The following is a 26,825-nucleotide window of genomic DNA, read 5'->3' as shown; positions in this document are numbered from 1 at the left end:
GCTCCTAAGCGCCACAGGATTAGAAATCCTGGTTAACCAAATGCCATGTATTTGAAGGCGTCACATGTTCAGTGAGACTTTCAATTAATCAGGGTTAACTTGAAATTAAAAACAAACAAACAAAAAGAGACAAAAATAAAAAGCATGGAACTTCCATGATGTTAGCTAAACTTCACTGGTCAATCAAACTGATTTCCATTACATCTCATCCCTTTCCCTCCATACATACGTTTTCTATTTAGTATGTAAGCCTTTTGAGACGGTGACTTAGTTTACTTAACATTTTTCAAATGCTTAATCCATTGCTTTTATAAACAGATTACCTGTTCTGAAAGTCAGCTACCATGTCCCTTCTTTCAGAGATCTTTGAAGAACCATCCAATCTCATGTAGGTATGTTTCCTGTAAACCATGTATTCCTGCAAAGCATGCAAAAAAAAATTTTTTTTGAGTCAGTGTCATGCATCCGAAGAAGTGGGCAGTAGCCCACGAAAGCTTATGCTCTAATAAATTTGTTAGTCTCTAAGGTGCCACAAGTACTCTTGTTTTTTTGAGACTAAAAAGAAGTTCCTATCTAACTTTTAACTTTGGTTGTCCCCCCCCCCAAGAAAGCATCAAGGAGAACACTGCCCAGCCGAGGATAGTTGACAAGTAACTGAGGGGACGGTCAGGGGAGTGCGCGCTACAGGAGGTGCCAATGGCTGCACGAGACGACCCCTGTGCGCGCCCTCACCCCGACCGAGTACTGCTGCGAGAAATCTCCGATCTCCGGCACAGGGACGCATCAACACCTAGAGTGGAGCATTCACAGGGACACCACTCGAAGAACAGTAGCTGTTTCACGGCATGCAAGAGGCTGAGAGGGAGGGGGGAGGAGCGAGGACGCAGCGCGCTCAGGAGAGGGGGCGGAACTGGTCAGGAAGAGGCAGACTGGGGGTGGAGTGGGGGTAGAGTGACCAGATGTGCTGATTTTATAGGGACAGTCCCGACATTTGGGGCTTTTTCTTATATAGGTGCCTATTAACCCCCAACCCCGTCCTGATTTTTCACAGTTGCTATCTGGTCACCCTAAGTGGTGGCGGGAAGAGGCGGGGTGGGGCTTAGGGGGAAGGGGTGGAGTGGGGGCAGGGCCAGGGCAGAGCAATCACAGGTGCCGACTTTCCAAAGAGCAGGTAGGTGCTTGACCCTCAGCTCTTTGGAAAGTGGGTGCCAGTGACTGGTCCCATGGAAAAGCAAGCTGTGAAGTGCTGACGAAAATTTGCAGACTCACTCTAATAATGCTTCTTCCCTGATGCAAAGGCTATAGGTAGATTTAAGCTTTTTTCTTCTCTTCTCTTCTACTGCAAGGAGAATCTATACATACCTGTCTCTATTATTAGGTAACTGTCCTTCACACCCCTTCCTTATTTAATGTGAACAACTTGGCTTTGCAATCCCTATTTGGTGTTGTCAGAAACAAAAATGCAGGTCTGTTCATGATGTGGCAGCTCACATTCATGCATGGAGCCTCTGTAATGCAGATCTAGTCACATCTGACAGGTGATGTAAATCCCCCAACTCAAGCGTGTAGGAGCGATCCTACTATTTCAAATGTCTTGTATTTTCCCATTTTTAGCTCTGTTCTAATAAACACATGCATCTTTCTGTGAGGGGAAAGAGAACAGCCAGCTAGGATGAGTAGCAAACTCCAAACTAGAAGGAAACAATCTAAACTGCTGCATGAATTTCTAAAGAACTGGCAGTACCTGAAAGCCTTCTGTAGCCCTAAACATTCCACCCCTCCCTTTCAGCAGATATTATCAAACACAACAGCACAAAAATCAGTGCCCACAGCACAGGACAGGAAAGTGGGGGAGAAAGAAGAGGAGCTAAAAGCCAATTTAAGCAGGCTGTCAGAAATGCCCTACAGCTTCTTGGCTGAGCATATGTTGCACACTCCTCACTAAATCTATCAGAACAGATCCAGCGCCTAGGCTCTCAAGTAGTAGCTCTATCTTCCCTACAGGCAGTTATGGGAGGCAATGTTTAACAATGGATTAAGAAATAACTAGGGCTGTCAAGTGCTTAAAAATATTAACCACGATTAATCGCACTGTTAAACAATAATACAATACCATTTATTTAAATATTTTTGGGTGTTTTCTAAATTTTCAAATATACTGATTTCAATTACAACACAAAATACAAAGTGTACAGTGCTCACTTTATATTTATTTTTTATTACAAGTATATGCACTGTAAAAAAAACAAAAGAAATAGTATTTTTCCAATTCACCTAAAACAAATACTGTAATGCAATCTCTTTATCATGAAAGTTGAACTTACAAATATAGAATTACGTACAAAAAACCTGAATCCAAAAATAAAACAATGTAAAATTTTAGAGCATGCAAGTCCACTCAGTCCAGGTGTTCTCAAACTGGGGGTTGGGACACCTCAGGGGGTTGTGAGGTTATTATATGGGGGTTGCGAGCTGTCAGCCTCCATCCCAAACCCTGCTTTGCCTCCAGCATTTATAATGGTTTAAATATATAAAAATGTGTTTTTAATTTATAAGGGGGGGCCGCATTCAGAGGCTTGCTATGTGAAAGGGGTCACCAGTACAAAAGTTTGAGAACCACTAACTTAGTCCTATTTCTTGTTCCGCCAATCGCTCAGACAAACAAGTTTGTTTATATTTGCAGGAGATAGTGCTGCCCGCTTCTTGTTCACAATGTCACCTGAAAGTGTGAACGGGTGTTCGCCTGGCACAACTGTAGCTGGCATCGCAAGATATTTACATGCCAGATGCACTGAAGATTCATATGTCCCTTCATGCTTCAACCACCATTCTAGGGGACGTGTCCATGCTGATGACGGGTTCTGCTCGATAACCATCCAAAGCAGTGCGCATGCTCATTGTCATTATCTGAGTCAGATGTCACCAGCAGAAGATTGATTTTCTTTTTTGGTGGTTTGGGTTCTGTAGTTTCCGCATCGGAATGTTGCTCTTTTAAGACTTCTGAAAGCATGCTCCACACCTCATCCCACTCAGATTTTGGAAGGCATTTCAGATTCTTACACCTTGAGTCGAGTGCTTTAGCTATCTTTAGAAATCTCACATTGGTACCTTCTTTGTGTTTTGTGAAATCTGCAGTGAAAGTGTCCTTAAAATGAACAACATGGGCTGGATCATCATCCGAGACTGCTATCACATGAAATATATGGCAGAATGTGGATAAAACAGAGCAGGGGACATGCAATTCTCCCCCAAGGAGTTCAGTCACAAATTTAATTAACACATTTTTTTAATGAGCATCATCAGCATAGAAGCATGTCCTCTGGAATGGTGGCTGAAGCATGAAGGGGCATATGAATGTTCAGCACGTAAATACCTTGCAATGCCGGCTACAAAAGTGCCATGCAAACACCTGTTCTCACTTTCTGGTGACATTGTAACTAAGAAGAGGGCAGCATTATCTCCTGTAAATGTAAACAAACTTGTTTGTCTTAGCAATTGGCTGAACAAGAAGTAGGACTGAGTGGACTTGTAGGCTCTGAAGTTTTACATTTTTTTTTTGTTACATAACTGCACTCAACAATCTACATTTGTAAATTGCACTTTCACAGCAAAGAGATTGCACTACAGCACTTGTATGAGGTGAATTGAAAAATACTATTTCTTTTGTTTATCATTTCACAGTGCAAACTTTTGTAATAAAAAGAATATACAAGTTGATTTCAATTACAACACAGAATACAACATATGTGAAAATGTAGAAAAACATCCAAAATATTTAATACATTTCAACTGGTATTCTATTGATTAACAGTGTAATTAAAACTGCGATTAATCACAATTAATTTTTTTGAGTTAATCGTGTGAGTTAACTGCGATTAATTGACAATCCCAGAAATAACAGAGGAAAATAAATAGCTAGCAAAACCTCCCTCCCCCTAAAACTAGGCCCTTCTGAACAAGACTTTAGTTGTATCCTTAGGAAGAAATGTTGCTCATACCCAGAGGACTGTAGCTGCTGATTGGACTCTCAGCCAATCTGTGAGTCACAGTCCAAAGACTGTGTAGAGCTGCTGGTGGATTCCTCTTTAACAGTATGAAAGCTGTACATATACAGCAGTGACTCACATTAGTACGTCATGAACATGATAAAATGGTTTAAAATTACTACATTGGCTATGTCTATCTGATAAGCAAGGGGTGATTCCCAGCTTGAGTACACATACAAGTGCTAGCTGCAAGTAGCACAGACAGTAGCAGCATGGTGTAGCCATGCTGAGTACAAGCCTGCCTGAATTGTGTGGGTATGTACTTAGCCTGGCTGCCACTGCCTGTGCTACCACAGCTCCACTATTTATACTCCCACAAGTTCTCATCAAGCTAGCATGAGTATGTGTATACGAGCTAGGAATCACAACCCAGCTCGTACTGTAGACAAAGCCATTATGTCTATATGCAGAATCTGTCAATATACAGAGAGCAAAAATGACACTGAAAGAACGTTTATTTTCTAAAACAAACCCACATAAGTCAGGGAACTCAGTTTACGATAAAACCTGCACTAACTAGATACAACAGGATGTTCTACTAGCCTGCTAAAGTAGTGCTCCATTGCGTTTAGGTACTGGACTTAGGGATTGTCTACACAGGGAGTTATTCATTTTAAAATAGTGGCACCACTTCACATAATTGCTATTTATCTATTTTAAGGTTTTATTCTGCCATCTATTACTGCAGTATTTGAATATTTCCATGTAAAATCAATAGTAATAGTGAAGTCCCTTAGAGGACTTCATGGAGTCTCTGGCATTTCTCTCTTTTGGGGCAAAAACTTTGGTTGCGGGTAGGCTATTTTTTCTTTAAGATTTCATTAGTTTCTATAATTGCTATATCTGCTCTGGTTACATGTTGAATTAACATTTAATTCCTTTAGCCACTGCTTATTATGGATATTACCTGTAATTAGCTTTATGCTTTTGAAATAAACAGAACATTAAAAATATGAGCTAGGCGGAATCATCAGATCTGCATTATTTATTCCCCCTTCCCCCGCCACTTTTTTCTTTTCTTTTTAAGTATGTTGAATACTATATTTGCACTTTCATTATAGTTTCCTCTGTCTTGAAATATTCTTGATTGATGTATTCTTTAATTTTATCTTATCTTTTACCTTTGCCAAAATATTATTTTGAAATACTCAGTGAACCAGAGAAGCAGCAATAAGCTACTACTACTATTAACGATATGTTGCACTTCTGTAGTGCCTTTCATCCAAGAGTATCCAAGCATTTTTTGAACATTTAACAAACAATAAGCAGCAGCAGCAGATATAGAATATTTAACATTTCCAAAGTGCTGTGCAAACATTAAATAAGTCTTCCAACCCCTCTATGTGGTAGGTCTAGTAGGAAGACATAAGCCCTTGTATCAGAGGCCTAGTATGAGGCAGGACCTGCTCACAGAATCTGGCAAGAACAGAGCTAATATTGCAAAAATACACATTCCTCAGAAGTGCTAAGCACAGAATACTCACACAAAAACATCCCGATATTAAGTGGTACCAGAACATCCTGATATTAAGGATGGTACAAAAACATTCCCCAAGGATAACAGGAACACACTGACCCCTCCTAAAATATAAGGTCAGGATAACAGTATGTTTTGATCGAACCAACATGTACAAGGTGATAACTAGCCACGTCAGAGGGCAGTAACTAACTATGTCAGAAGAGAGGCAATACAAACTTGTTTGTATCAGGGAATAAAGATGCATGTCAGAGGGAGTATTTTTGTCCAGCTAAGGGGAGAATGGAAAGTCCTGCCATTCACTGAGCTGTATCCACTGTCATGGGCATACATGTCTTAGTATCCTCAGAGAGTCTGCCAGGTGCTATTACCATGCTTTGTCAACAATAAACCTGGCCTGGCACCTTTGTACTTGAATGGCTCTTGTGGTTATTGGGCAGTTCGCTCGAGGTCTGATGTGCTGGCTGTCTGCGCAGAGCTGGGGCAGCACACAGGGAGAACACATACCCACAGCCAAACATCTAACCACAGTAGGTAAGTGTTTTCCCCATCTTTTTAGACAGGGAATTAAAGCACCAAGGGTACATCGACACCCTTAGGAAAAACTGGATCCATAATTTTCCACTGGTAGTAGAGCTGTAGTGTAGAAATTGTAGTGTAAAGAAGTCAAACATTTTTTACCACCCTGTCATCTAAACTTATAGACAAGCCTAGACAAGTTACTTGCCTATGGTCACAGAGCAAATCAGTTGTAGAACTAGGAATAGTATCCACAACTGATTCTCAGCCCCTGTTTTAACCAAAGTGTATTTCTGTAAGTTCATTAAGCTTTCTCTTTCACTAGAAGCGAAGACACCACTGTTACAAAACTGTTCTAAATAAGGGCACTTGACTTTTTCTACACTGATGTGAAGTGCAGAACCCTCTATTTTAGTGTAATTTACGTTTACAGAGACTCAATCAAGGCTGAGAAGACCAATGTTTTATGTATCTTTACATAATTATTTGTTTTTTTCAAATAGTTTTTCTGAACCACAAATATCCGCTCCCTAAAGCATGGGCTGGAACGCTGAAAAAATAATCAGCTTCTCTGATGAGTGATTGTCAACAAAGCCACACCCATGCTGGGAGAGCACATGATAGACCATGGAATTCCACATTCACATGCCATCCCACTTTTCTACCTATCTGCACAGTTATTGGGAGAGGACAAAATAGTGAAATACATGAGTATTATAACTTCTAAGTCTTCTAAACCTTGCCTATTTCATTATCATGTTCACTAATTAGAAGAGAGCTGACAGGCAAAGGTGGGTAAAGAGAATAAATGTGCATGTTCCTGTTACCACATAGGCACTCACAGAACAAAAAATTTGGTGCATCTACCAGCCTTGGTGCATCTAATTGAACTTGTGCATTTTGATGCATTCCACGTCCTAAATGCTTTTGCATGATGGATTCACAACACTTTATCAACCCTTCACATACACACTTCCTCCACACCCTTCTAGATTAAGGCGGCAAGTAGTGCCCTCTATTCTCCAAACAAAGACTCTGTTCCTCAATGCTCCAGTACGCAACTGGAGAAGTAATACAGGTGTAGATGCCAGAACAACTAAGAGCCTCCTATTGAGAAGGAGAGTCAGACAGTAGGCCAGACTACTGCACAAGTGACTCAATTACCCACTTGAGGTAGAAGGTATAACCCTGGAGCTTTTCCTTTTTCAGGTGGATTGAAAAGACCTGGGAAATTATGGGACTTGCATTTGAGAACACCTTTTCTAGCAAGGTGTGTTGGGTTTGCTGTTCCCTGGCATCAATGAGGCTAGATCCACATTTTACAAAAATATTTGTGGAGAAGTCTTGGCTACCACCGTGAGAAGAAAACACCCCAATGTGCAGTCCAGTCCCTTCCTTTCGTAAAGCAAGGATCAAAGGGCTCGGAGCAGCAGTGACATAGTTCCTGAGAGAATTTTCTTGCAATTGGAGCACTTGTTGGCCTTTGGTTTGCTCAGCATAAGCTTCTCTGCCACGATAGGGGAAGAGGACAAACAAAGAGATCTTGACAAGTGGACCAGTTTGGGGAACAGAGCCCTGGAAAATGTTGGTTCCCTGAGGGAGAGGAGATATCATGGGGGAAAAGTTTGCTCACTGGTGCTCCACAACAAGATTTAAAAGCTAGAATGCTAACAGACAAGATGAGAGCACTAAACTGCCACTTTCTTTGACTTATGAGATACGATCTGGGGTGTGGACAGCCTTTAATGCCTGGGGACAAGACTGAACTATGTCCAGTATTGCAAGAAGAGAAGCAGGCTGGGGAATTGGCCAAGATCCAGAAAGGCAGCCTTATATCCCTCCTGTCATTTGGAAATGTGTGATCTTCTCATAGCAGTAGAAATACAACTCAGCATGCAGATGGCTACCAAGCCTCATGTCAGCGGAACTCCTAGTAGACTCCAGAATTTGTGACCTATACCCAATGTTGATTCAGCCTTTGCACATTTTTAAGTCCTGAAAATACTTTCCTGGTTGTCTTGACTAGATGGCAGAGATACTGTAGCATATAAAATGTTATTTAATAACCACCACCTGCACTTATGAGAGGCCACCTGAATGATCACAGGACCCTGATGTTCCAGCAATACTGAAATTGCACTGCCTCATATGTTTTTCATATTTGCCAGCCACACTATTCAGTCTGAAAACTTCACCCTCAGCCACACACACTCCAGTGGTCTTCTGAAACCTCAAAGCCATTTCATACCTAGCATGCATCATGGCCGCTACCTTTCCAGTGGGAGAGGACTGCAAAAATCACAAAGCTATTAATGCTGATCCTTCATTGAAAGGGAGGGGCTGGCATTGATAGACACAATGCAGCCCTTCTTCCGGGGGATGCATGTGCTGCTTTGGCAGGATTCTCATACCCTGCAGCCACAGAGACAGGGTATTGAGAAGTGAACTCATTTCCATTATGGCAGTTAAGAGCTCTACCAATAGGCCACCTGGTTTATGATCTTGGTTCTCACCCATACCTCTTCTAAGACAGACTCTTCTCACCTACCCAAGAAACTAATCCAATGGAAATTTCACTTCTGAGGCAGAGACTGAAGATATTTCAACAACGAATACCAACTTCATCCTGGCCATTATCTTCCCCCTTTCATACCTCACCTAGACTCATCAGTAATGTCCATTAAACTTCTGTATGAGAATGTGTTTCCTGGGCGTCCCTATAATAATTGTATGCCATATTTGCCTGATCCAAATTACAATTATTGTATCAAAAGAGATAGATTTCAAATCAGTATCTTCAGAATCTACCACCTACCTCCAGCAAGTCAATCATCCGTGTCATCTGAGAGTAGATAAGAACTCTGTGTCCTTGAGATTTCAGCCGTGTCAACAGAAGGTCAAGAGCATAAAGCTTCCCACTGTCCGTGATCAGGCTCTCTTTGTCTGAGAAGGAGAGGGTGAGAAACAAGTGAGTAAAAAGCTGAAACAGCTACATGTAACAAGCTTATATAAAGGATTTATTTCTGAAACGTTGTAGTGTTTCACTGCAGTATCATTTCCTAAAGTGACTAGGACTGGAGGAGCTGCAAGCTCCCTTCGGGCCAGCATGTCTAACCTCATTGTTTATAGTAACTTTTGCTGGTTTGGGCTGGAACTGGCGTATAAGAGCTCCCATTCAGTAATATTTACATCCCTCTCCAACCTGGGAATCATGTCCACACAAATAAGACTTGATCCTCATTTAGATAGCCATGTCCCACTGTCAAGGCCTCTCCCTTAGTATCACTGGAGACTATGTCCACACTAGAATTATAAGCAATCTCTTCATGTTATCCCAGACAAACATCAAAGTTCTGTCTTTTGGACATATGCTATTGCCATCCTCTGATGTTTGGTTATATTATTCATATTACTGATGCATGCACAAGACCAGCAGTATTACCAGTACACAGAAACAATTTGGTTCATTGTGAAACAAAACATCCTTCACACACTGCCTGGATTCCCCCCTCATTTCTAGTTTTCTTTTTGTTTTTAAGAGCAGTTTCCAGCTGACAATCTTTAAGACATTTTAAATATTGTTTTTCATATCCTCCCTCCTTCAGCACCGCAGCAGCAGTTTGCACAGGAAGGAGTGTCTGTTTGCAGATTCCGTGCATAAGCAATGTACTACCACTGAAAAGGAGACAGGAGGAGGGAAATGGTGATGGTGGAGAAATTTCCTCCAAAATTCTCAGCTGGAAAGATCACAGATAACTTTATCCTTTTGATGCCTGCATCCTAAGCTTATAATCAGGATGGAATGTGATAACTGCAGATAGTTCATGTTGTAGCAGAGTCCTGAGATTTTGAGAGTATATTTTCCTATAATCTAGCAGGTACACTCTCACCCACCCCCTCTTTTTTTTGCAGACTTGTCAATGTATCAATTAGACCAGAAGTGATGTGCTAACATAACAGACTTCTATAAGGCATTTAACTTAGTACAGCACAACATAAAATAATTTATGACAAAGTCTACAGTTAGCACAAAATTATTAGTGGTAAGTAATAAGGACAGGTCAATTATACAGGGTGAGCTGGAAAACCTGGAGAGATGTTAGAAGCTTAATTTATTTGTTTAGCCAGGAGAAATCTAAGAGGTGATTTAGTTGTCTATAAGTACTGTGACAGACCCAGACCAGTGGGGTACAGGAGTCCGGTAGAGGGCAAATATACTGGTCACTGGATGAGTAGTTTTCTGTTCCCTGAGTGACCAGAGCAGGGTCTGCACTGAGTAATCAGGAACCTGACCAGTTAAGTCAGGCAGGCTAATTAGGACACCTGGAGCCAATTAAGAAGAAGCTGCTAGAATCAATTAAGGCAGGCTAATCAGGGTACCTGGGTTTTAAAAGGAGCTCACTTCAGTTTGTGGTGTGAGTGTGAGGAGCTAGGAGCAAGAGGTGCAAGGAGCTGAGAGTGAGAGGGTGTACTGCTGGAGGACTGAGGAGCACAAGCGTTATCAGACACCAGGAGGAAGGTCCTGTGGTGAGAATAAGGAAGGTGTTTGGAGGAGGCCATGGGGAAGTAGTTCAGGGAGTTGTAGCTGTCATGCAGCTGTTACAGGAGGCACTATAGACAGCTGCAATCCACAGGGCTCTGGGCTGGAACACGGAGTAGAGGGCGGGCCCAGGTTCCCCCCAAACCTCCCAATTGACCTGGACTGTGGGTTCTTCCAGAGGGGAAGGTCTCTGGGCTGTTCCCCAACCCACATGGTGAATCTCTGAGGCAAGAAAATCCGCCAATAAGCACAGGACCCACCAAGATAGAGGAGGAACTTTGTCACAGTACCTATACATGGGGAGAACATTTCTAACAGTGGAGGTCCCTTTAATCAAGCAGACAAAAGCATAAGATCCAGTGACTGGAGAGCTACAGCTTGACAAATTCAGACTAGAAAATAAATTTGTAACAGTGAGTAATTAATCTCTGGAACAATTTATCAAGGGATGTCTTGGAGTCTTTAAATCAAGACTGAATGTCTTTCTAAAAGATATACTCTAGCTCAGACAGAGTTAAAAGCTTGATGCAGGAATTACTGGGTTAAATTCTATGCCCTGTTATGCAGGATGTCAAACTAGATGACCGTAATGCCCCCCCCCTTCTGGGCTTATTTCTACCACATTAGCAACACTGTCAGACACTGTCTTTACACTTCACTCTTACTGACACAGACACCTTTGATCACGCCTTTGTTTTGTCCTGTTTAGATTCTCGTAATGCTCTTTTTGCTGGTCTCTCTATGTGCACAATCAATCTCTTCCTCCCTTATGTTCATGGAGGTCATTTGATGGAAACGTGCTTGCATTGCCAGGACTTAAACATGCCAAACTAGGTTCACTGTTTCAATGATTTCAAACCTTCTCTCTGGATTCCTCCAACTACAGAATCCCGAGACGTGGTCACCAAGAAGAGCAAGTTACTTACCTTTTAGTAACTGGAGGTTCTTTGAGATGCATGATCCCTACCTGTATTCCACTGTGTGCATATGCCAAGTTGGAGAATTCTTGCAAGCAGTGTCTGTTGGTCCAGGCATGGGCCTGCGTGCCTCAAACTGAGGGTATAAAGGATGGAGCAGAGCAACCACCTCTCCAGTTCCTTCTCTACTGCAAATCCAAGAATGATCTGAAGCAGAGATGAAGGAGGGTGGGTAGTGGAATACAGATAGGGACCACACATCTCAAAGAACCTCCAGTTATTATAAGGTAAGTAACTTCTTTTTTGAGTGCTGGTTCCAATGTGTATTCTACTGTGGGTGACTGAGAAGCAGTACTCAAGGAGGAGGAAGGTGTGAGGATGCAGGTGGCAGAACTATCTGAATGACTGCTGTACCAAAGGATGTGTCAGCAGAGGAGTCCTGTACTAGAGCATCATGTCTTGTGAATGTGTGGACGGAACTCCATGTAGCCACTTTGTAAATGCAAAGTAGAGATACTTCCTGAAGCAGTCACTGATGTTACTTGTGTTCTTGTAGAATGAGCCTTTACTCCATATAGGGTAGGAAGATGTGACAGCTGATAGCTGAGTAGGATACAGCCAGAAATCCATCTAGAGATCTCCCTAGTGACAGAAGGTCCCGATAATGGGGGAAATTGTGGCTATGGAAGAGAAAAACATCTTCTGGTATAATAGTCTCTGTCCTCCCTGGGGCAGGTGGAGGTGGGTGCTCCCCCAGGCAGGGAATTTAACTTATTAAAATTACAGTATAAGCTGTTTTATCTGGCACTTCACCAACCGAAAAGCTCTATAAACCGGCATTTCTGATCTTCATTGAAATTCCAGTTTATAGTCTAGTTGGCGTAGGGCTGGCAGGGGGTTGCAGTGCAGGAGGGGGTGCGGAGCACTGGCTCTGGGAGGGAGTTTGGCTGTGGGAGGGGGCTCAGGGCAGGGAGTTGGGGTGTAATGGGGGTGCCGGATCCAGGGTGTGCTCACCTCGGGCGGCTCCCCACAAGCCACAACCTGTCCCAGCTGCTCTTAGGCGGAGGCACGGCAGGTGGCTCCGCGCACTGCCCCTGCCCCGCCCCGAGCACTAGCTCTGTAGCTCCCATTGCTTGGGAACCACGGTCAATGGGAGCTGCGGGGGCGGTGCCTGTGGGCAGAGACAGCGCACAGAGCTGCCTGCCATGCCTCCACCTAGGAGCAGCTGGGACAGACCGCCACTTGTGGGGAGCTGCCTGAGGTGAGCACCCCTGGATCTGGCACCCGCCTGTACCCCCTCCTGCGCCCCAATCCCCTGCCCCAAGCCCCCTCCCACACCTAAACTCCTTCCCTCCCTCTTACTTAACTGGCATTCTTCACTTACCGGCACCCCCTACTCCCCCAACATGCTAGATAAAACAGCTTTTATTGTATTAAGAACTAAGCAAAAAATACAGTAAAGGCAAACTATAAAATATTTACAGATCGAAGAATAATGATGAAGTAACTGTTCTGAACATTGGCGATTCTGACTCAAGCAACACAGTGGTAAGAAGGAACTGGAGAGGTGGTTGATCTTCTCTGTCCTTTATACCCTTAGTTTGAGGCATGAGGAGAGCAAGAGCACATGTGTAGACCAACCAACACTGCTTGTAAGAATTCTCTTACTCCAGGTGCATGAAGCGCACGTGCACCCGCAGTGAAATATACATAGGGGCAGCACTAGAAGGACAGTTCAATACCTGAATTTAAGTCCTCAGATGTTTGCCAGCTGCAAATGATGGCATTAGTTACCTCTAAAACAGACCACAGCCACCTTAATGGTGTTAGTAATTTCATCAACTCTCTTAAGAAAAACAGAACTCTGAACTCAGGCTTTGGCAGGTAAGTGACAGATGAAATGCTTTAAGAGCCATTTGGTTTAAGTTGACACATTTGGGATCTTTTAAAAAAGGTATACATTTACTTTTAAATGAAGATCCATTTAATGTTGCTGTTCTTCTGGTTGCTAGTTTTCCACTGCAGGATGAATTAAGTTATTTAGCTTCATTAGTTATGAAACATTAAGATGCTAGACATGATAAAAAGCTGATGTGGTTGTTAACTATAAGTGGGATGAGTATGAGAGGAAGAAGTGAAATAACAAGCAGTGGTTGTTCAAATTGCCAAAAGAAATTATGCTGAGACAAGCAACCCAACTAAAGGATTCCATTGTAGTGTTTAGGCAGAACATTTGGCATGGTTCAAAAGGCAAAATACTACTGCTCTTCTTCTGCAATCTCTTAACAAGTGTGAATAGGGGATTAAGTTTTGGTAACTGGAAACATTAGATGCCTCATCACTGGCTCCAACCATCTCCCTTTAATGGTTTACTATGTTTTAAACAATTACAAACAACTGGATGCATACTGGAAGTTAAGGACAACTTATCAGCAGATATCCCTTGACTCTAAGTCAGGTGAGAAGGAGGTCACACTGTCAACAGTCAGCGGTACAACAATAATCTGTTGATCCCAATCTCTTGGCATGCAGAACAAACTAAACTACTGAGAATTTAGGCAGAGATCCCTCAAGGAATACAACCAACAGGAAAGCAAGAAAGAAGTATCAAAGGAAATATTTTTATATCTGGAAGAGAAAATTGGTTTGTTTTAATTTTGTGTGTTGCCGTGTCCTATCTTGACAATATTGATTATTCAAAACTCAAATTTCTGTATGTTTAAAGACTGCCACCTAGTGTTCAAGAAGCACCACAGACAGCTTCTGCAAAGCCATGATCGGGCACATAGCCTCTCCACCTCTGTTATCCCCAATAGAAAGCAACATTGTGTAGTTTACTAGAAAAAAGTTAAAAGGATTTTCTCTCCCTACCCACTTTCTCCCACTGTTTACTTTTCCTCTCCAATCCCCCTTATCCCCTGTGGGAAAAGGTTTTTTTTAAAAAGTGAGTGGAATTTCTCTAAAATTTTGAAAAAAAAAATGAAATTTTCAAAATTTGAAACTAAAAATTTTAGTTGACATTTTCTGCTAAAATTTCAAAATAAGTGATTTTTTTCCAGCACAAAATGTCATCACTGAAATTTTATTTTTCATTAAAAAAAATTCAACCAGTCCTATGACTTACAGATTGCACTGTGCCCAACAACAAATTATTTATTACTACATAAAGTAGAGGAGGAAAAGCAGTCAGTCCTGTAATCAACATCAGCAGGAAAGGGGCTGCGGACCTAATGGTGCCTCTTCAATCAACAGAATAAAAAAACAGCCAGCCAGCCAGGCAGGGGATGGACTTAAGCTGGCTGAGAGGGGGTGCTATAGATACTACTGCCTGTGGAAAACAGTCACTAATGATTATGACTCAGAAAAACTTCAGTGAGAGTTCTGGCTGATGACTGTGGCCAGACACATGGACCCCTGGGGAATTAGAAAATGCCCCTCTGGACATATAAAAATATAGAGGAAAGAGAGAGAACGAGTCTGGGTTCCAGTGACCCTCCCCCCGGGCAGTCTGCAGAGCACAATGGGGTCAATAAGGAGCTAGCTGGCTCTCACAGTAAACAGCCAGTGAGGCCAGTGCTTTTTATCGATGCTAAAAGGACTCAGACGCTTCCTGCCATTTAATCCGGGACCATTTTTCTTTCAAAGAACAGGAAAAGCCTCAAGAGATTCCCACAGTGATCGCAACTACGTCTGCTGCCAGGGTAGTGGGAATTCAGACAGAGAGAGATGGGGACAGGGTTAAGAGAGATAGAAGCTGCTTCAGTACCTACTTATTTTAAAGCTTTGCACCCACAGTTCAATTTTACATTCACTGGGCTTTATCTAGGGTTACCATACGTCCGGATTTTCCCGGACATGTCCGGCTTTTTGGGCTCCAAATCCCCGTCCGGGGGGAAAGCCCAAAAAGCCGGACATGTCCGGGAAAATCGGGACATGCCGGCCGGCGGTGCGGGTGCTCGGGGATCGGGCCGGGGGCTCGGGCCGGGCCCGCGGTGCGGTGCGGTGCCTGGCTGGGGGCTCCGGGGCTGGGCGCTCGGGGCCTCCGGCGGGGTCGGGTCGGCCGGGCCGGGGCCTCCGGCGGGGCCGGCCGGGTCGGGTCGGCCGGGCCGGGGCCTCCGGCGGGGCGGGCCGGCCGGGTCGGGTCGGCCGGGCCGGGCCGGAGCCTCCGGCGGGGCCGGGGCCGGTCGGGTCGGCCGGGCCGGGCCGGAGCCTCCGGCGGGGCCGGTCGGGTCGGGTCGGCCGGGCCGGGCCGGAGCCTCCGGCGGGGTCGGGTCGGCCGGGCCGGAGCCTCCGGCGGGGTCGGGTCGGCCGGGCCGGGCCGGAGCCGCCGGTCGGGTCGGCCGGGCCGGGGGCTCCGGCGGGGGGATCGGGGGCGCCAGCCGGGCCGGGGACTTGGGGGCCGGGCCGGCGGTGCCAGGCCGGGCCGGGGGTGGTGGGCCGGGGCCGGCACCCCAGGGCCGGGGACAGCCTGGACCGCGCCTCCTCCCCCCACACTCCCCCTTACCTGCTTCAGGCTTCCCGCGACTCAAATGTTCGCGGGAAGCAGGGGAGGGGGCGGAGACTTTGGGGAGGGGGCGGAGTTGGGGCAGGGCTGGGGGCGGGGCTGGGCCCCCGTGGAGTGTCCTCCTTTGGGAGGCACAAAATATGGTAACCTTACTTTATCCTTGCATCAAACTGCTTCTTCGGTGCTTCATTATTCATTTTCCATAATGACTTGGATCATACCTGCATCCATACATACACACTGCTCCCCTGTCCCTGCATCTATGTCCCTTCTCAGCACTCAAACTTAAACCTACTGTATTTCTCACTTAACCAACATCCACTTCCTTAATCCAGTTTTGGTATACACTTCCTCCACCACCCACCTGCTTACCTTTGCTTCTCTCTCTCCCTGACACCCATATGCTTAACCTTGCACCTGCATCATTCACCATATAGTTACTTATAATGAGTGCACACCCACAAGATTCTTGTGTATTGTTATTCAAACAATATTTAATTCCAACTTTTTTCTTTTATAAGCTTTTTCCAGTGGCAGAATGAGATGTCAAGATTTTTTTCAGAACACATCCTTATCTTTTGAGGTCCACCTCAGCCACAAAACTTTCTTATACTCGTGCACCTCTCCTTTCATGCCTTCCCACCTACTTTACCCCAACACATTTATCCCTCCCATTTTCTTTTAGCTGCAGTAATTAAACTTTTGATTTTGTATAATTGCTGGAGACCAAACAGCATAAGATTTCACCACAAAGTGTAAATCAGATTAATCTGAAACTATCTCAGCAGGTATATTAGCCCCACTAAATAGTGAGTCAGAGTGTGTGTGTGTGTGTGTGTGTGTGTGTGATAGCCTGTCTTCAATTCCCTTATGAGAATTCTTAGTAAATCAGAAAGCAGCAAGCAAAAACCATTTTCCTTTTACCCTGCTCATGTCCCCCTCCAAAGAACCTTGACCCAAAAGGGTCTTGGGAACAAGCTAGCATTCTGGCAGCATGAGCTGTTTTTCCTCTTGCTTATCTCTCAAATCTCTAGTGCTTCATGCAGGCCACGGTTCAGGTCCATCATTCTGCAAAGTAACAGTATTCCCAGCTACTGAATGTCACTGCTAATCAAACTGGGAGCTAGTTACCTATGCTCAGAATTATGGGCTAATCAAGAGGATCAAAATGAAGGCTGAGATTGCTTTATTATTGCAGTGATATCTTTTTCTTCCCCTGTCCCCAGAATTTAAGCGAATCTGCCATGTTGCAAACACAGATTTTTCTAGTCCAAATCCAATGAATCATCCCCTCCTCTCCCGTTCCCCCCACCCGCCTTTGCCTCTCAGGCCATTTCACCCTATATTTGGTTCCCCACATCTTGCCTTTTCTTTGCAGACTGCTGCAAGAGTAACGTTTATCCTCTAGTTCAGAGGACTGACAAACAGACCTCCTAGGCCAATACCATAGTGTCTCAGTGGACTTGCTCACATGAGGCACTTGTGAAATGACTGTCTATCCACCAATCTCTAGAGAGTCTTCTTTCTGGAGCAGTGATAGAAGAAGTATTTTTGAATATGTGCCTAGCAGGAGGACAGGGGACAAGGGGAGGGGCAAAAAACAAAGCCCTAGTATTGTTGGCTAGCAATCAAAAACATCTCTTTATTGCCTAAAATGCTGGTTGAGTTACAGGGCCAGCCTACAGGAAAATGGCACCCTGGACGAACTTGCATTTTGGTTCCCTTGGCCCCCATGGGTGTGGTGCCCCACCAGGGGCTCCCTAGGCTCCCCTCCCTCCCTTTGCTCCAAAGGCCTGCTGCCCCTCCTGCATCCCTAATCCCTGCACCCCCTTCGCTCCTAACCCCTGCATCCCCCTCCTGCACCCACCTGGGGAAACTGACCTGGATGCACGAAGCAGCTGACATTGCTGCTCGCTCCCCCCTGGACTGCTGCTCCTCTGCCCCGCACACCCCTAGAGGGCTGTGGGGGGGGAGCAAGGAGCAACATCTGGTCTCCCTACACCCAGGTCACTTTCCCCGCCTGGGCTGCGCAAGGAGAGGGCATGAGAGCAGCAGCTCCTGATGCCTCACAGCCCAGTCGGGGAAAGTGACCTGGATGCGGGGGGGGGGGGGGGGGTGAGTGAGGGTGAGAGAGTAAAAACAGCTAACAAAGCCAAAGCTGGCCAAAACACCAGCCCTGTGCTGCTCCCACTAAAAGAGAACTATCACATCCTTCCCATTTCTCATACGAACTAGCAGGGCTTGAATTAAATTTTTATATGAAATTGGGGCAAATTTAAAAACTGTTGACCTTTTAAAAATAAAAAAATGTGAAACTTTAATACACTTTATTTACAGTGCCATTATTCATACTAGTCTTGCTAGTCCTCCCCCCCCAGGCAGAGAGGCACTGAGGCTAGGATCAGGACCAGCTGTGCCCCTAAAACACCAGGCCAACCTTCCAAATTGGACCAGACCCACGTCCCTCCCCAGACCAAACCCCCTGAACTGGACCCGACCCACATCCCTCCCTAGACCAGGGGCACTAGTGGGGGGATGGGGCAGGGGGCATTGGGGGAAGTCTGTCTCCCCCAGGGGTGCTGGTGGGGGGATGGGGCAAAGGGACTCTAGTTGCTCCATGGAGCCTGGGCCAAGGGGGCTTACCTGGAGCACGGAGGACCCACTGGTTGCGGTGTCCGTCCACTGGGTGCTGGTGCTGCCTACTGCCCAGCATGGTCTGGGACCCCCACACTCCCCAGCCTCCACATTCAAATAATGGTGGGGCCAGGGCGGGCACAGGGGCAAGCTGCATGCACAGCATCCTCCCACCAGCACTGCCCCAGGCTCGGCAGGGGCCCGGGAGCCCAGGGAGGAGGCGGGGACCACACCACTGGGGACCCCCACTGTCCAAGGTGCACGGCAGCCAGAAACCCCCAGGCCTGCTGCCTCCCCTCTCCCCGCTCCACCAAGTGGTATGAGCCTCTGGACAGAGGAGGTGGGGCTCGAGCAGAGCCGCAGGGGCTGAGGGCTCCTCTCCGCCCCTGTCACTGGCAGGAGCCCTCAGCTTGCTGCCGGCTGGCTGACAGGAGCAAGTGGAAGGGGAAGAAGGGGCAGGGAGGAGGGGGCAGTCCTGGGCCCGCTGGCCAAGAGGGGTTGGGCCAGCACACAGCGCCCTCTTTGGCAGGCTGCCCTGGGCAGCCAGCCCAGCCGCCAACCCCAAAGGCTGGCCCTATTGAGTTAAGCACCAGAAAAGGTTGTGTTAAACTAGTTCTGCCCCGACTGGCTGCTTTGCTCCAGACAACGTATGGGTAGAAATCAGAGCTCTTTAAGAAGTTAAAGGGATACTTTTTCACTCAAAGGAAAAAGAACAGATGACCTTACTTTCCTAGTCCCATTAATCTATTCCACTATAGAAATTTAGAAAGGAATTAGAAACTCACCTGGTATCCTGATGAAAGACCAGCCATTCTGAGGCCTGACCCCCAACAACCCTCCCGGATACTCTGGGAAGAACTGGGAACATCGTTTCAGGTAATCAGCTGCTAGTTCAGGTGCCCCATTCAATATACACTGCTTTGTTTCAAGACTTCCTCCTTCCTTAAATGCCCTATGTTCATACTCTGCGCTTTTATCATTGCAGTAGAAATCCAGAGGCACTGCTATTACCTATGAGTAAACACAAGTAAAATAATGAATACATATACTACTATTTTCCCTCTTCTCACAAAAAAAAAAAGTCTTCAGTTAAATTAGTTTCTAGAGGGACAAGATTTAAAAGCAAAGTCATTATGTTAATATACAAATGGTAATACCATCTTAAACTGATTTAAAATAAGGAGAGCAGCAAAAAAATAGTGCCCAGTCAATGCTCAGGCATGAACTATTGTCCTTCCTGATAATCTGTACTTTGACTTGCACTTAGTGCCAACTGTTAAAAGATGGAGGGCAAAACTAAGATCAAATAATGTGCACTGTCATTGTATAGCTCATTTCATCTATGTTTGGTTTGAATTCTTCACTGACTAGTAGTTACTTGTCAGAGGCCAGCTTTGCACAACTCCCTCAACTTCTCTCCTACCCTAGAAGGCTACTGCATTTCAGCAGTGATCTACGTATAGTTGAAATACTGAAGATGTGGAAATCAGGAAAGAAAAATGTAAAAAGGGGGAAAGACACAGTTTGGTAGTCTTTCAGAGGCAGCACTTGGCAACGATGGGCCATACAAATAATAATACAAGATTTCAGTATCTAGGATGAGTAGGGAGGTTTATCTTACATTTTTTAGCTAGTCATTCTGTGCATCCCTTTCCCCACTGCCTGTTTTCAATATGCTCTCTCCAGCTACATAGAATAGTCTTTTGCCAACACAGGAACCCAGGCTTTATACTATAACTAGCTATCTTGGACCATCTCCATCATTTTAATCTTTGCTGCTATCTGGATGGAGAGTAGAAGGACTGGTTAGCCAAATAGCTGTGTGTTCAGATGGCTGAAAATCCCTTGATAAAGTGTCTGCTCCAGTTGACAAGGCTGCCTTTTGTATCGATCTATAGTATTCTCTTATCTCTCCTCACCAGGCTAGCAGGCAACTCTGAGGTGCCATCCTGTGCAGCAGATTACTACTCAGAATAAACACATTTTAACAGCTGCCTAATGAAGAGCACAGAGTTAAGATGGATGCAAGAAGCAATAGGAAAGACAGGGAGTTCTGTGCCATGTAATCCCAGATGGTCTCGTCCATTTTTACCTAGAAGAACAGTTGAAAAACAGGGTTCTGCTTCCATCTGATAGTTTCCTTTTCTCTCCCCATTTCACCAAAGTGATGAATACAGAAGGAATCATGGGAAAAGTCTGACATCACACACATACAACTGCTCTGTTGGGAGGCTCTACAGACCTCTCACTAACTGTTAGAGTATAAAATCCAAAGCAGATAGAGCAAATACATCACTTTCTTTTACAAGCCTAAAATTAAAGCACCAAATCGCCATTTAACATGCAGTATTATACAAGAAGGGGAACACTGCCAACTTCCTCATCTCCTTTCTGAGTGTGTCTGCTTTGGGCCAAGCGTTCTGGGGGAAAGACTCTGCAAAAGTTCTTTATATTCCATTTCCTATAAAGAAGATAGAGGAAGTTTTAACATGCTTTTGAGAGACCTGGAAAGATGCTTTGAATTCATTACCTCAACAGCTTCAAAATAATGAAAGCTAAATTTCAACATTTCAGTGCATATTATGAAATTAATTGCCTAAGATGAGAGAAGTTATTTATTGATAATGGTGTGTTTGTAGTTTTCTTCTCTAATCCAGGAAATAAGTATGTCATCACTTTAGAGGACACAGTGCTATATAAGAGAAGTAGGATGTAGAAAATTGATGTTATTTATGCAGGTGTATGAAAACTAGGAATTCTCTGCCACAATTTCCAGCAGTTAGGGTAGATCCTGACCAGTTAAATCAAGGTAAAAGGAATTAGAGCCTGCATCTACACTAGGGGAAAGACTGTGGTTAACCTTCACCTATCTTCAACCTCTTTTCCTTAAATCGATAAAACCTTGTTTCCCCGAATGGAAGGTTTTCTTTGCAACCATAAGGACTAGAGGCTTATTTTTTTTAAATGAAAGCTTAGATTCTGGCACACAATTATGGTACAAATTCAAACAGAAAAACAAGTAGTGCAGCAATTTGTGTATTTCAACACACACAAGGTCTGACTTATTCACAGACTAAAAATGGCTTTGAGCATACTTGTTTCCATAGTGCCAACAGAGGCACACCACAGCTGCTGCTCTTCCGAGAGCAAAGAAATAGGGATTTGGGAAGGTGGAACAGGATGTCAGGATTTCACTTTAGACCAACCTGAAATCAGTAATGAATACTAGAACAGTTAATTCACTGAGGACTCAGAATACCATCATTATGAAAAAATAAATTTAATCAGAACCAAAAGGCAGGGTTGAGCGCTTAGCACTGATTCTAAGAGGATTTGCTGCAATACACTGCCATCTGCAGTCAAAGCAAGAGACTGTATTTAGTGTAAGGCAGCAAGGTTTCTCATGATGAATGAATTTCAAACTCCTTTGCCTGAACACTGATCCCACAGTAATAGTGGTGAAAATGTACCCAGAGGCCTATCTTTCCCCTCTGTAAAGGGCATTGTTTACTCTCAAGTTGTAGTTTGTATTTCCTCACTCAACAAATCTGAGTTGGAACAGAGAAGAATATTCCCTACAGCAATGATGCCCAAACTTTTTACTTTTTACTACTTGGAAGGCGCTTGAAGGCCAGCACTTTACTCAAAATTGAGCAGTCTGTAGCCACTTTCATATTTAATAAAGAAGTGTTACCTGTGTAGACATGTAGGCCCTAGCATGCAATTCATTATGGCTGCTGAACTCAAGATGGAAAGTTGTGTGCCAGGAACCCTAATTTCCTCAGGCTACACCTCTATATGGAAAAAATGAGAGTAACTCTGAGGGCTGCACTTGGGTCACATCTGACCCTAAAGGAAGAGCTATTAGACGAGAATGCCAAGGGAACTCTACATGCCTGAGGTGTCTGAAAGCACTCTCTATATTAACAGGGAAGAACCTTCACATGTAGGAAGCGTGCACATGTAAAGGTTATTAATATCTTAGGCCATAATTGGGGCAATCTGAGTTAGTCATGACAGCTCCAGACACACATACACACACACACTTATAAGACACCATCCAAAAACATCTACATGTCCTTCAAGAAAAAAAAAAAAAAAAATCATACAAAGTGCTGAGGAGCCTGTAAAAGGAAGGGGGAAAAAAAAGAAATATGAAACTTTTCCATTAGTATTATTTGTCCGTGTGCGCACATACCCCTCCCTTACTGTCAGGTTTGTTCTTGTGGTGCTATATGTAATGAAAGGCAGTTAGTCCCTGACTCCAAATTCTCATGTTTATTAATGCATGCTATCAAATTGTATTAGTGCAGCAATCATGGATTAGATCAGTAAGAAGATACTCTATTTTGAGGTAATCTACATATATCCTCTTTAACTCAACAATTATACAGTATAAAAATCAGTGCTAGTTTAAGGAATACTTTCTCTATTTTCATGCAAAATTAACCCTGAATATGTTGTCGGATTTTTAAATCACCTATCAGTGGGATATCTGGACTCCATACAGGAGTTTATCAAACTCAAACTGAAGTGAACAATACATAATGCTCTGGACTGATTTCATGAGCGCACTAAAAGTAAGAACATGAGACACACATGTATCCTTCAAATCACCTTCATGTTTCAGACCTATAACGGCTTACAAATGCATACAAATTATACTCTGTCACAACCTCAACCATCATCTACACACAATCCCATCCCTGTCTCTCGCTCCATTAACTTCATAGCTCAACACCAACAGCGGGACATTCTTTTTGGAAGCATTTGGGCTTATTCTGCTGTTTAAAGACTTGTACATTCTTGCCAACAGTTTATAACAAGCGTGAAACTCTTAAATCTTCACTTCCCAGGAAAGCAAACCCCTGTCTCCACTTAATCCTTTCTATGTAGTAGCCAAGCCAAACCAAGACCAGACAATTTCCCCATTTACAAGAGTTATGACAAAATAAACTGCAGACACTATTTTCCCCCACCTGCCCAATACTGGATCAGCATATCAGTTCCTGAGCTGAGCTTTTAACCATGCTCCACTCACACTGACCTGCAGTACAGATAATACACACATACCTTCATAGATGACAACTTATTTATGGAGGTCAGTGAAGAGCCCCTACGCTACAGAGTTGACATAAGTAATTCTAGGGAGATCAGGCTTCCATTCACATCTATTTTCAGCTGACTGTCCGTTCTTGAACAATGTGATGTTAGGACCTGGAAGGATATCCCCCATTCTGCAAGGCCTAGTCAGATTTTTGGCCTCACAATCAGAGCAGATGAGCTCATTCCAGGAGGTGCCAAGGAGAAGCAAACAGGTGATGAGTGCAGACAGCTATTTGCCATCTTCCTTTCCACAGATGCCAATGTATAATTACATACATATCCAGCATCAGTCAAGCCCACTGATAAATCCAGCAATAACACAAACACAGATTAGAAATGGAACATTTGGGTGGCTTGGTGATAAGAGTCTTCTGCTCCCAGTCTGCTTCTCTATGATTATTACCATTATTGCTTCTCCATCAGCGACGGGGATTTATTGGCCTGCTATTGATTCAAAGTAAACAGTAGACATCAGGCTTGGGAGTGCAGGCTAATTGGAAGCAGATGTCCTCACTCGTGGCTCCTCTGCAGCTAGCCTTCCAGTTCATTTAGGGGAGGGTTCTTTTTTTTGAGAGCAGGTGGTTGACTGGACTTCTGGAGCTACATGTGATAACCTATGAAGGCGTTTCATATCCATAAACACAGTTATTGCTAGCAAGAGAGTGAAAGCTTTTCACATTTTATTGGGACCATAAAATAAAGGGAATAAAAGATAAGTATGCCACGCGAGTCATTTCCCGTAGATTTGGAGTTTCTTCTCATTCAGCCTGTTTCTTATTCTCCATGTTCAGCTTCTCCCCCTCTTTTTTTGGGGGGGGAGAGGAGGGAAACAGGTGAGGCTGAGGATGATGAATTACATAGTTCGAAAAAGACAAAAAGTCCAAGGGGCCAATCCTGCTGTAAGAGCTCCTACTTGGTGCTGATCACCCACAACTCCCTTTGACTGTAGTGTAACTGCACAATGTGCTCAGCAGCTTGCTAGATCAGGCCCTGGCAGAGCGACCGCATTCTTATCCATCATCACCGTGGCTGTGCTATGGAGTCTAGCATGGTGTAGTTAGCGCACACCACATGCTTTTCTCACTTTATGCTGTTTCTCAAAAACTGCACTTTTACCCTGGCAACTGGGAGAAGCAGGATTCAGGGGCTCACCTCTTATTAAAAAACAATGTGCCAAAAACTCCTTATGAAAAGGGTATGCATGCATGGTTGGGAATTAATAAATAGGTAACTGCATCTCTAGAGTGCCGCAATAAAAAGAATAATTTACAGAGTAAAAATGGATTTCATGCAGTATTATTGTGATAGCCTGTACCTCATATGACACCCTATACCCATGTTCACCACTTTTATACGGTTATGATGTGTTTTGTACAAAATGTGCCTTGTGAGGTATCATTTGAAAACTCAATCTGCTGAGCATCGTTGTCCTGTTAAAATGTGTGCACCAACACTGAATATTGAGTTATAAGATTCTGCTATATGTTTGTTACTGAAACATTTTGTAATTCTGGGGAATGCCCACAGACTAACTCCCCAATGTCAACAAAGAACTGACCACAGGTGTTAGAAAACTATTAGCTACAGAAGCAACCATTCACCATCAGGTGTGACTGTAAACAAAAGATTTGCATGTCATCCCTCACATACGCAGGAGGTGTGAACAAGAGAGAGGGTATAAAATAAGAGACAATGGCTTCCTCATGACTCTTCTCCCACACCTCGACACATGGAAGCAAGATCATTTGGAAGACAAAGAGAAGCACCATTGAACTGTGGGAGGGGTGGCCCCAGGCTGGAAGGAAAGAGTCTATGAAATGTATTGCAAATTATGGTGAGACAATCTGTTTTTCTTTTAGAACTATTAGCCTTGGTAAAGTTTACGAAATAGCTTGCGTGTTTATTTTTTTATTTCTTTTATAAAAGCATACAAGTCAGAATTGGTCATCACTTAAAATCACTTAAAATCTCTCTCTCGCTCTAGCTAATAAATTTGTTTCCTTGTTTATCTAAGCCAGTGTGCTTTTGGTTGAAGTGTCTGGAGAATCTCTATTCAGGTTAACAAAGGCTGTTGCATAGTCATTACTCTGTGATAGAATGATGGACTTTTAATGAGCTTACACTGTCCAAGGGGGCCTTGAACAGTGTAAGATGCACATTTCTGGGGTGCCAGGGACTGAGGGATTTGCAGGTGTGGCCCTACATCTGTTCATGAGTGGCTGGGAGTAACTTTGCTGGGTGTGCCTTTAGATGGTAATGGATGTGTGAGCAGTGCTTGGATAGGCTGCTTTTCACTGGCAGAGCAAAATAAGAGATGTTCTGGTCTGGAAAATTAAGGTGACACAGCAGTTCAGTGATTCAGCTTGCACTCTGGGACTATGTCTACACTACAGCCCTTACAGCAACACAGCTGTACCGCTGCAGCTGCACCGCTGTATAGTCTCCTGTGTAGCCACTCTATGCCAGCAGGAGAGAGCTCTCCCGCTGGCATAATTAAACCATCCCCAATTAGCAGTGGTAGCTATGTCAGCAGGAGACGCTCTCCTGCCAACATAGCACTGTTCACACTAGCAGTTTTGTCAGTGAGACTTACGTCGGTCAGGGCTGACTGACAAAAGTGCTAGTTTAGATAAAGTCTGGGGGATGTCACAATTATAAAAAGGCGGGAAAGTTGCTTTAATTTCTCCTGCTAAGAAAGACCTGCATACTCAGATGGGATGGAACTGGTGTCAAGTTACCTGCCAAGTTCTACACATTCTGGGCACGCAGCCCAAACATGCCTTGGTTAAGCAGAACATTCTTCTGCCCAAAAAACTCCATTCCTCTGAAATATCATTTATTGTGGAGGAATATTACATAATTTATAAAAAGGTATATATTTGAGGGTGGGGAGAAAGTAACCGTCACTATACTTCTAAACTGACGCTGGGAGTATCTTCTCAGTATAGTTCCTAGAGCTTCACAGTGGTTGTTATAATTAGGCAACATCAGAAAAGATATGCATAGGAAAACAAAGCAACAGAAACAAAACACCCCAAAATGAAAACAGCACAACATCATAATACAAAACAATGTGGAACAA

General features: G+C 44.1%; 1 protein-coding gene across 2 annotated transcripts in view; it reads right to left on the bottom strand.

Moving 5' to 3' along the window:
- The window catches only part of INO80 (INO80 complex ATPase subunit), a 119,431-nt gene that overhangs the window by 15,917 nt on the left and 76,689 nt on the right, over nt 1-26,825 (bottom strand). For both annotated transcript variants that reach the window (XM_054028174.1, XM_054028176.1), the window contains 3 exons: nt 19,423-19,648; nt 8,858-8,985; nt 324-418 (listed from right to left, as the gene is read on the bottom strand). In XM_054028174.1, the coding sequence (XP_053884149.1) occupies nt 324-418; nt 8,858-8,985; nt 19,423-19,648 (449 nt within the window). The remainder of the gene's footprint in view (nt 1-323; nt 419-8,857; nt 8,986-19,422; nt 19,649-26,825) is intronic.

This window comes from Malaclemys terrapin, chromosome 4 (genome assembly GCF_027887155.1).
Source record: "Malaclemys terrapin pileata isolate rMalTer1 chromosome 4, rMalTer1.hap1, whole genome shotgun sequence".
In the NCBI taxonomy this organism is placed as follows: Eukaryota; Metazoa; Chordata; order Testudines; family Emydidae; genus Malaclemys; species Malaclemys terrapin.
The sequence above is the reverse complement of the archived record's forward strand: the minus strand, read 5'-3'. Positions and strand labels throughout refer to the sequence as shown.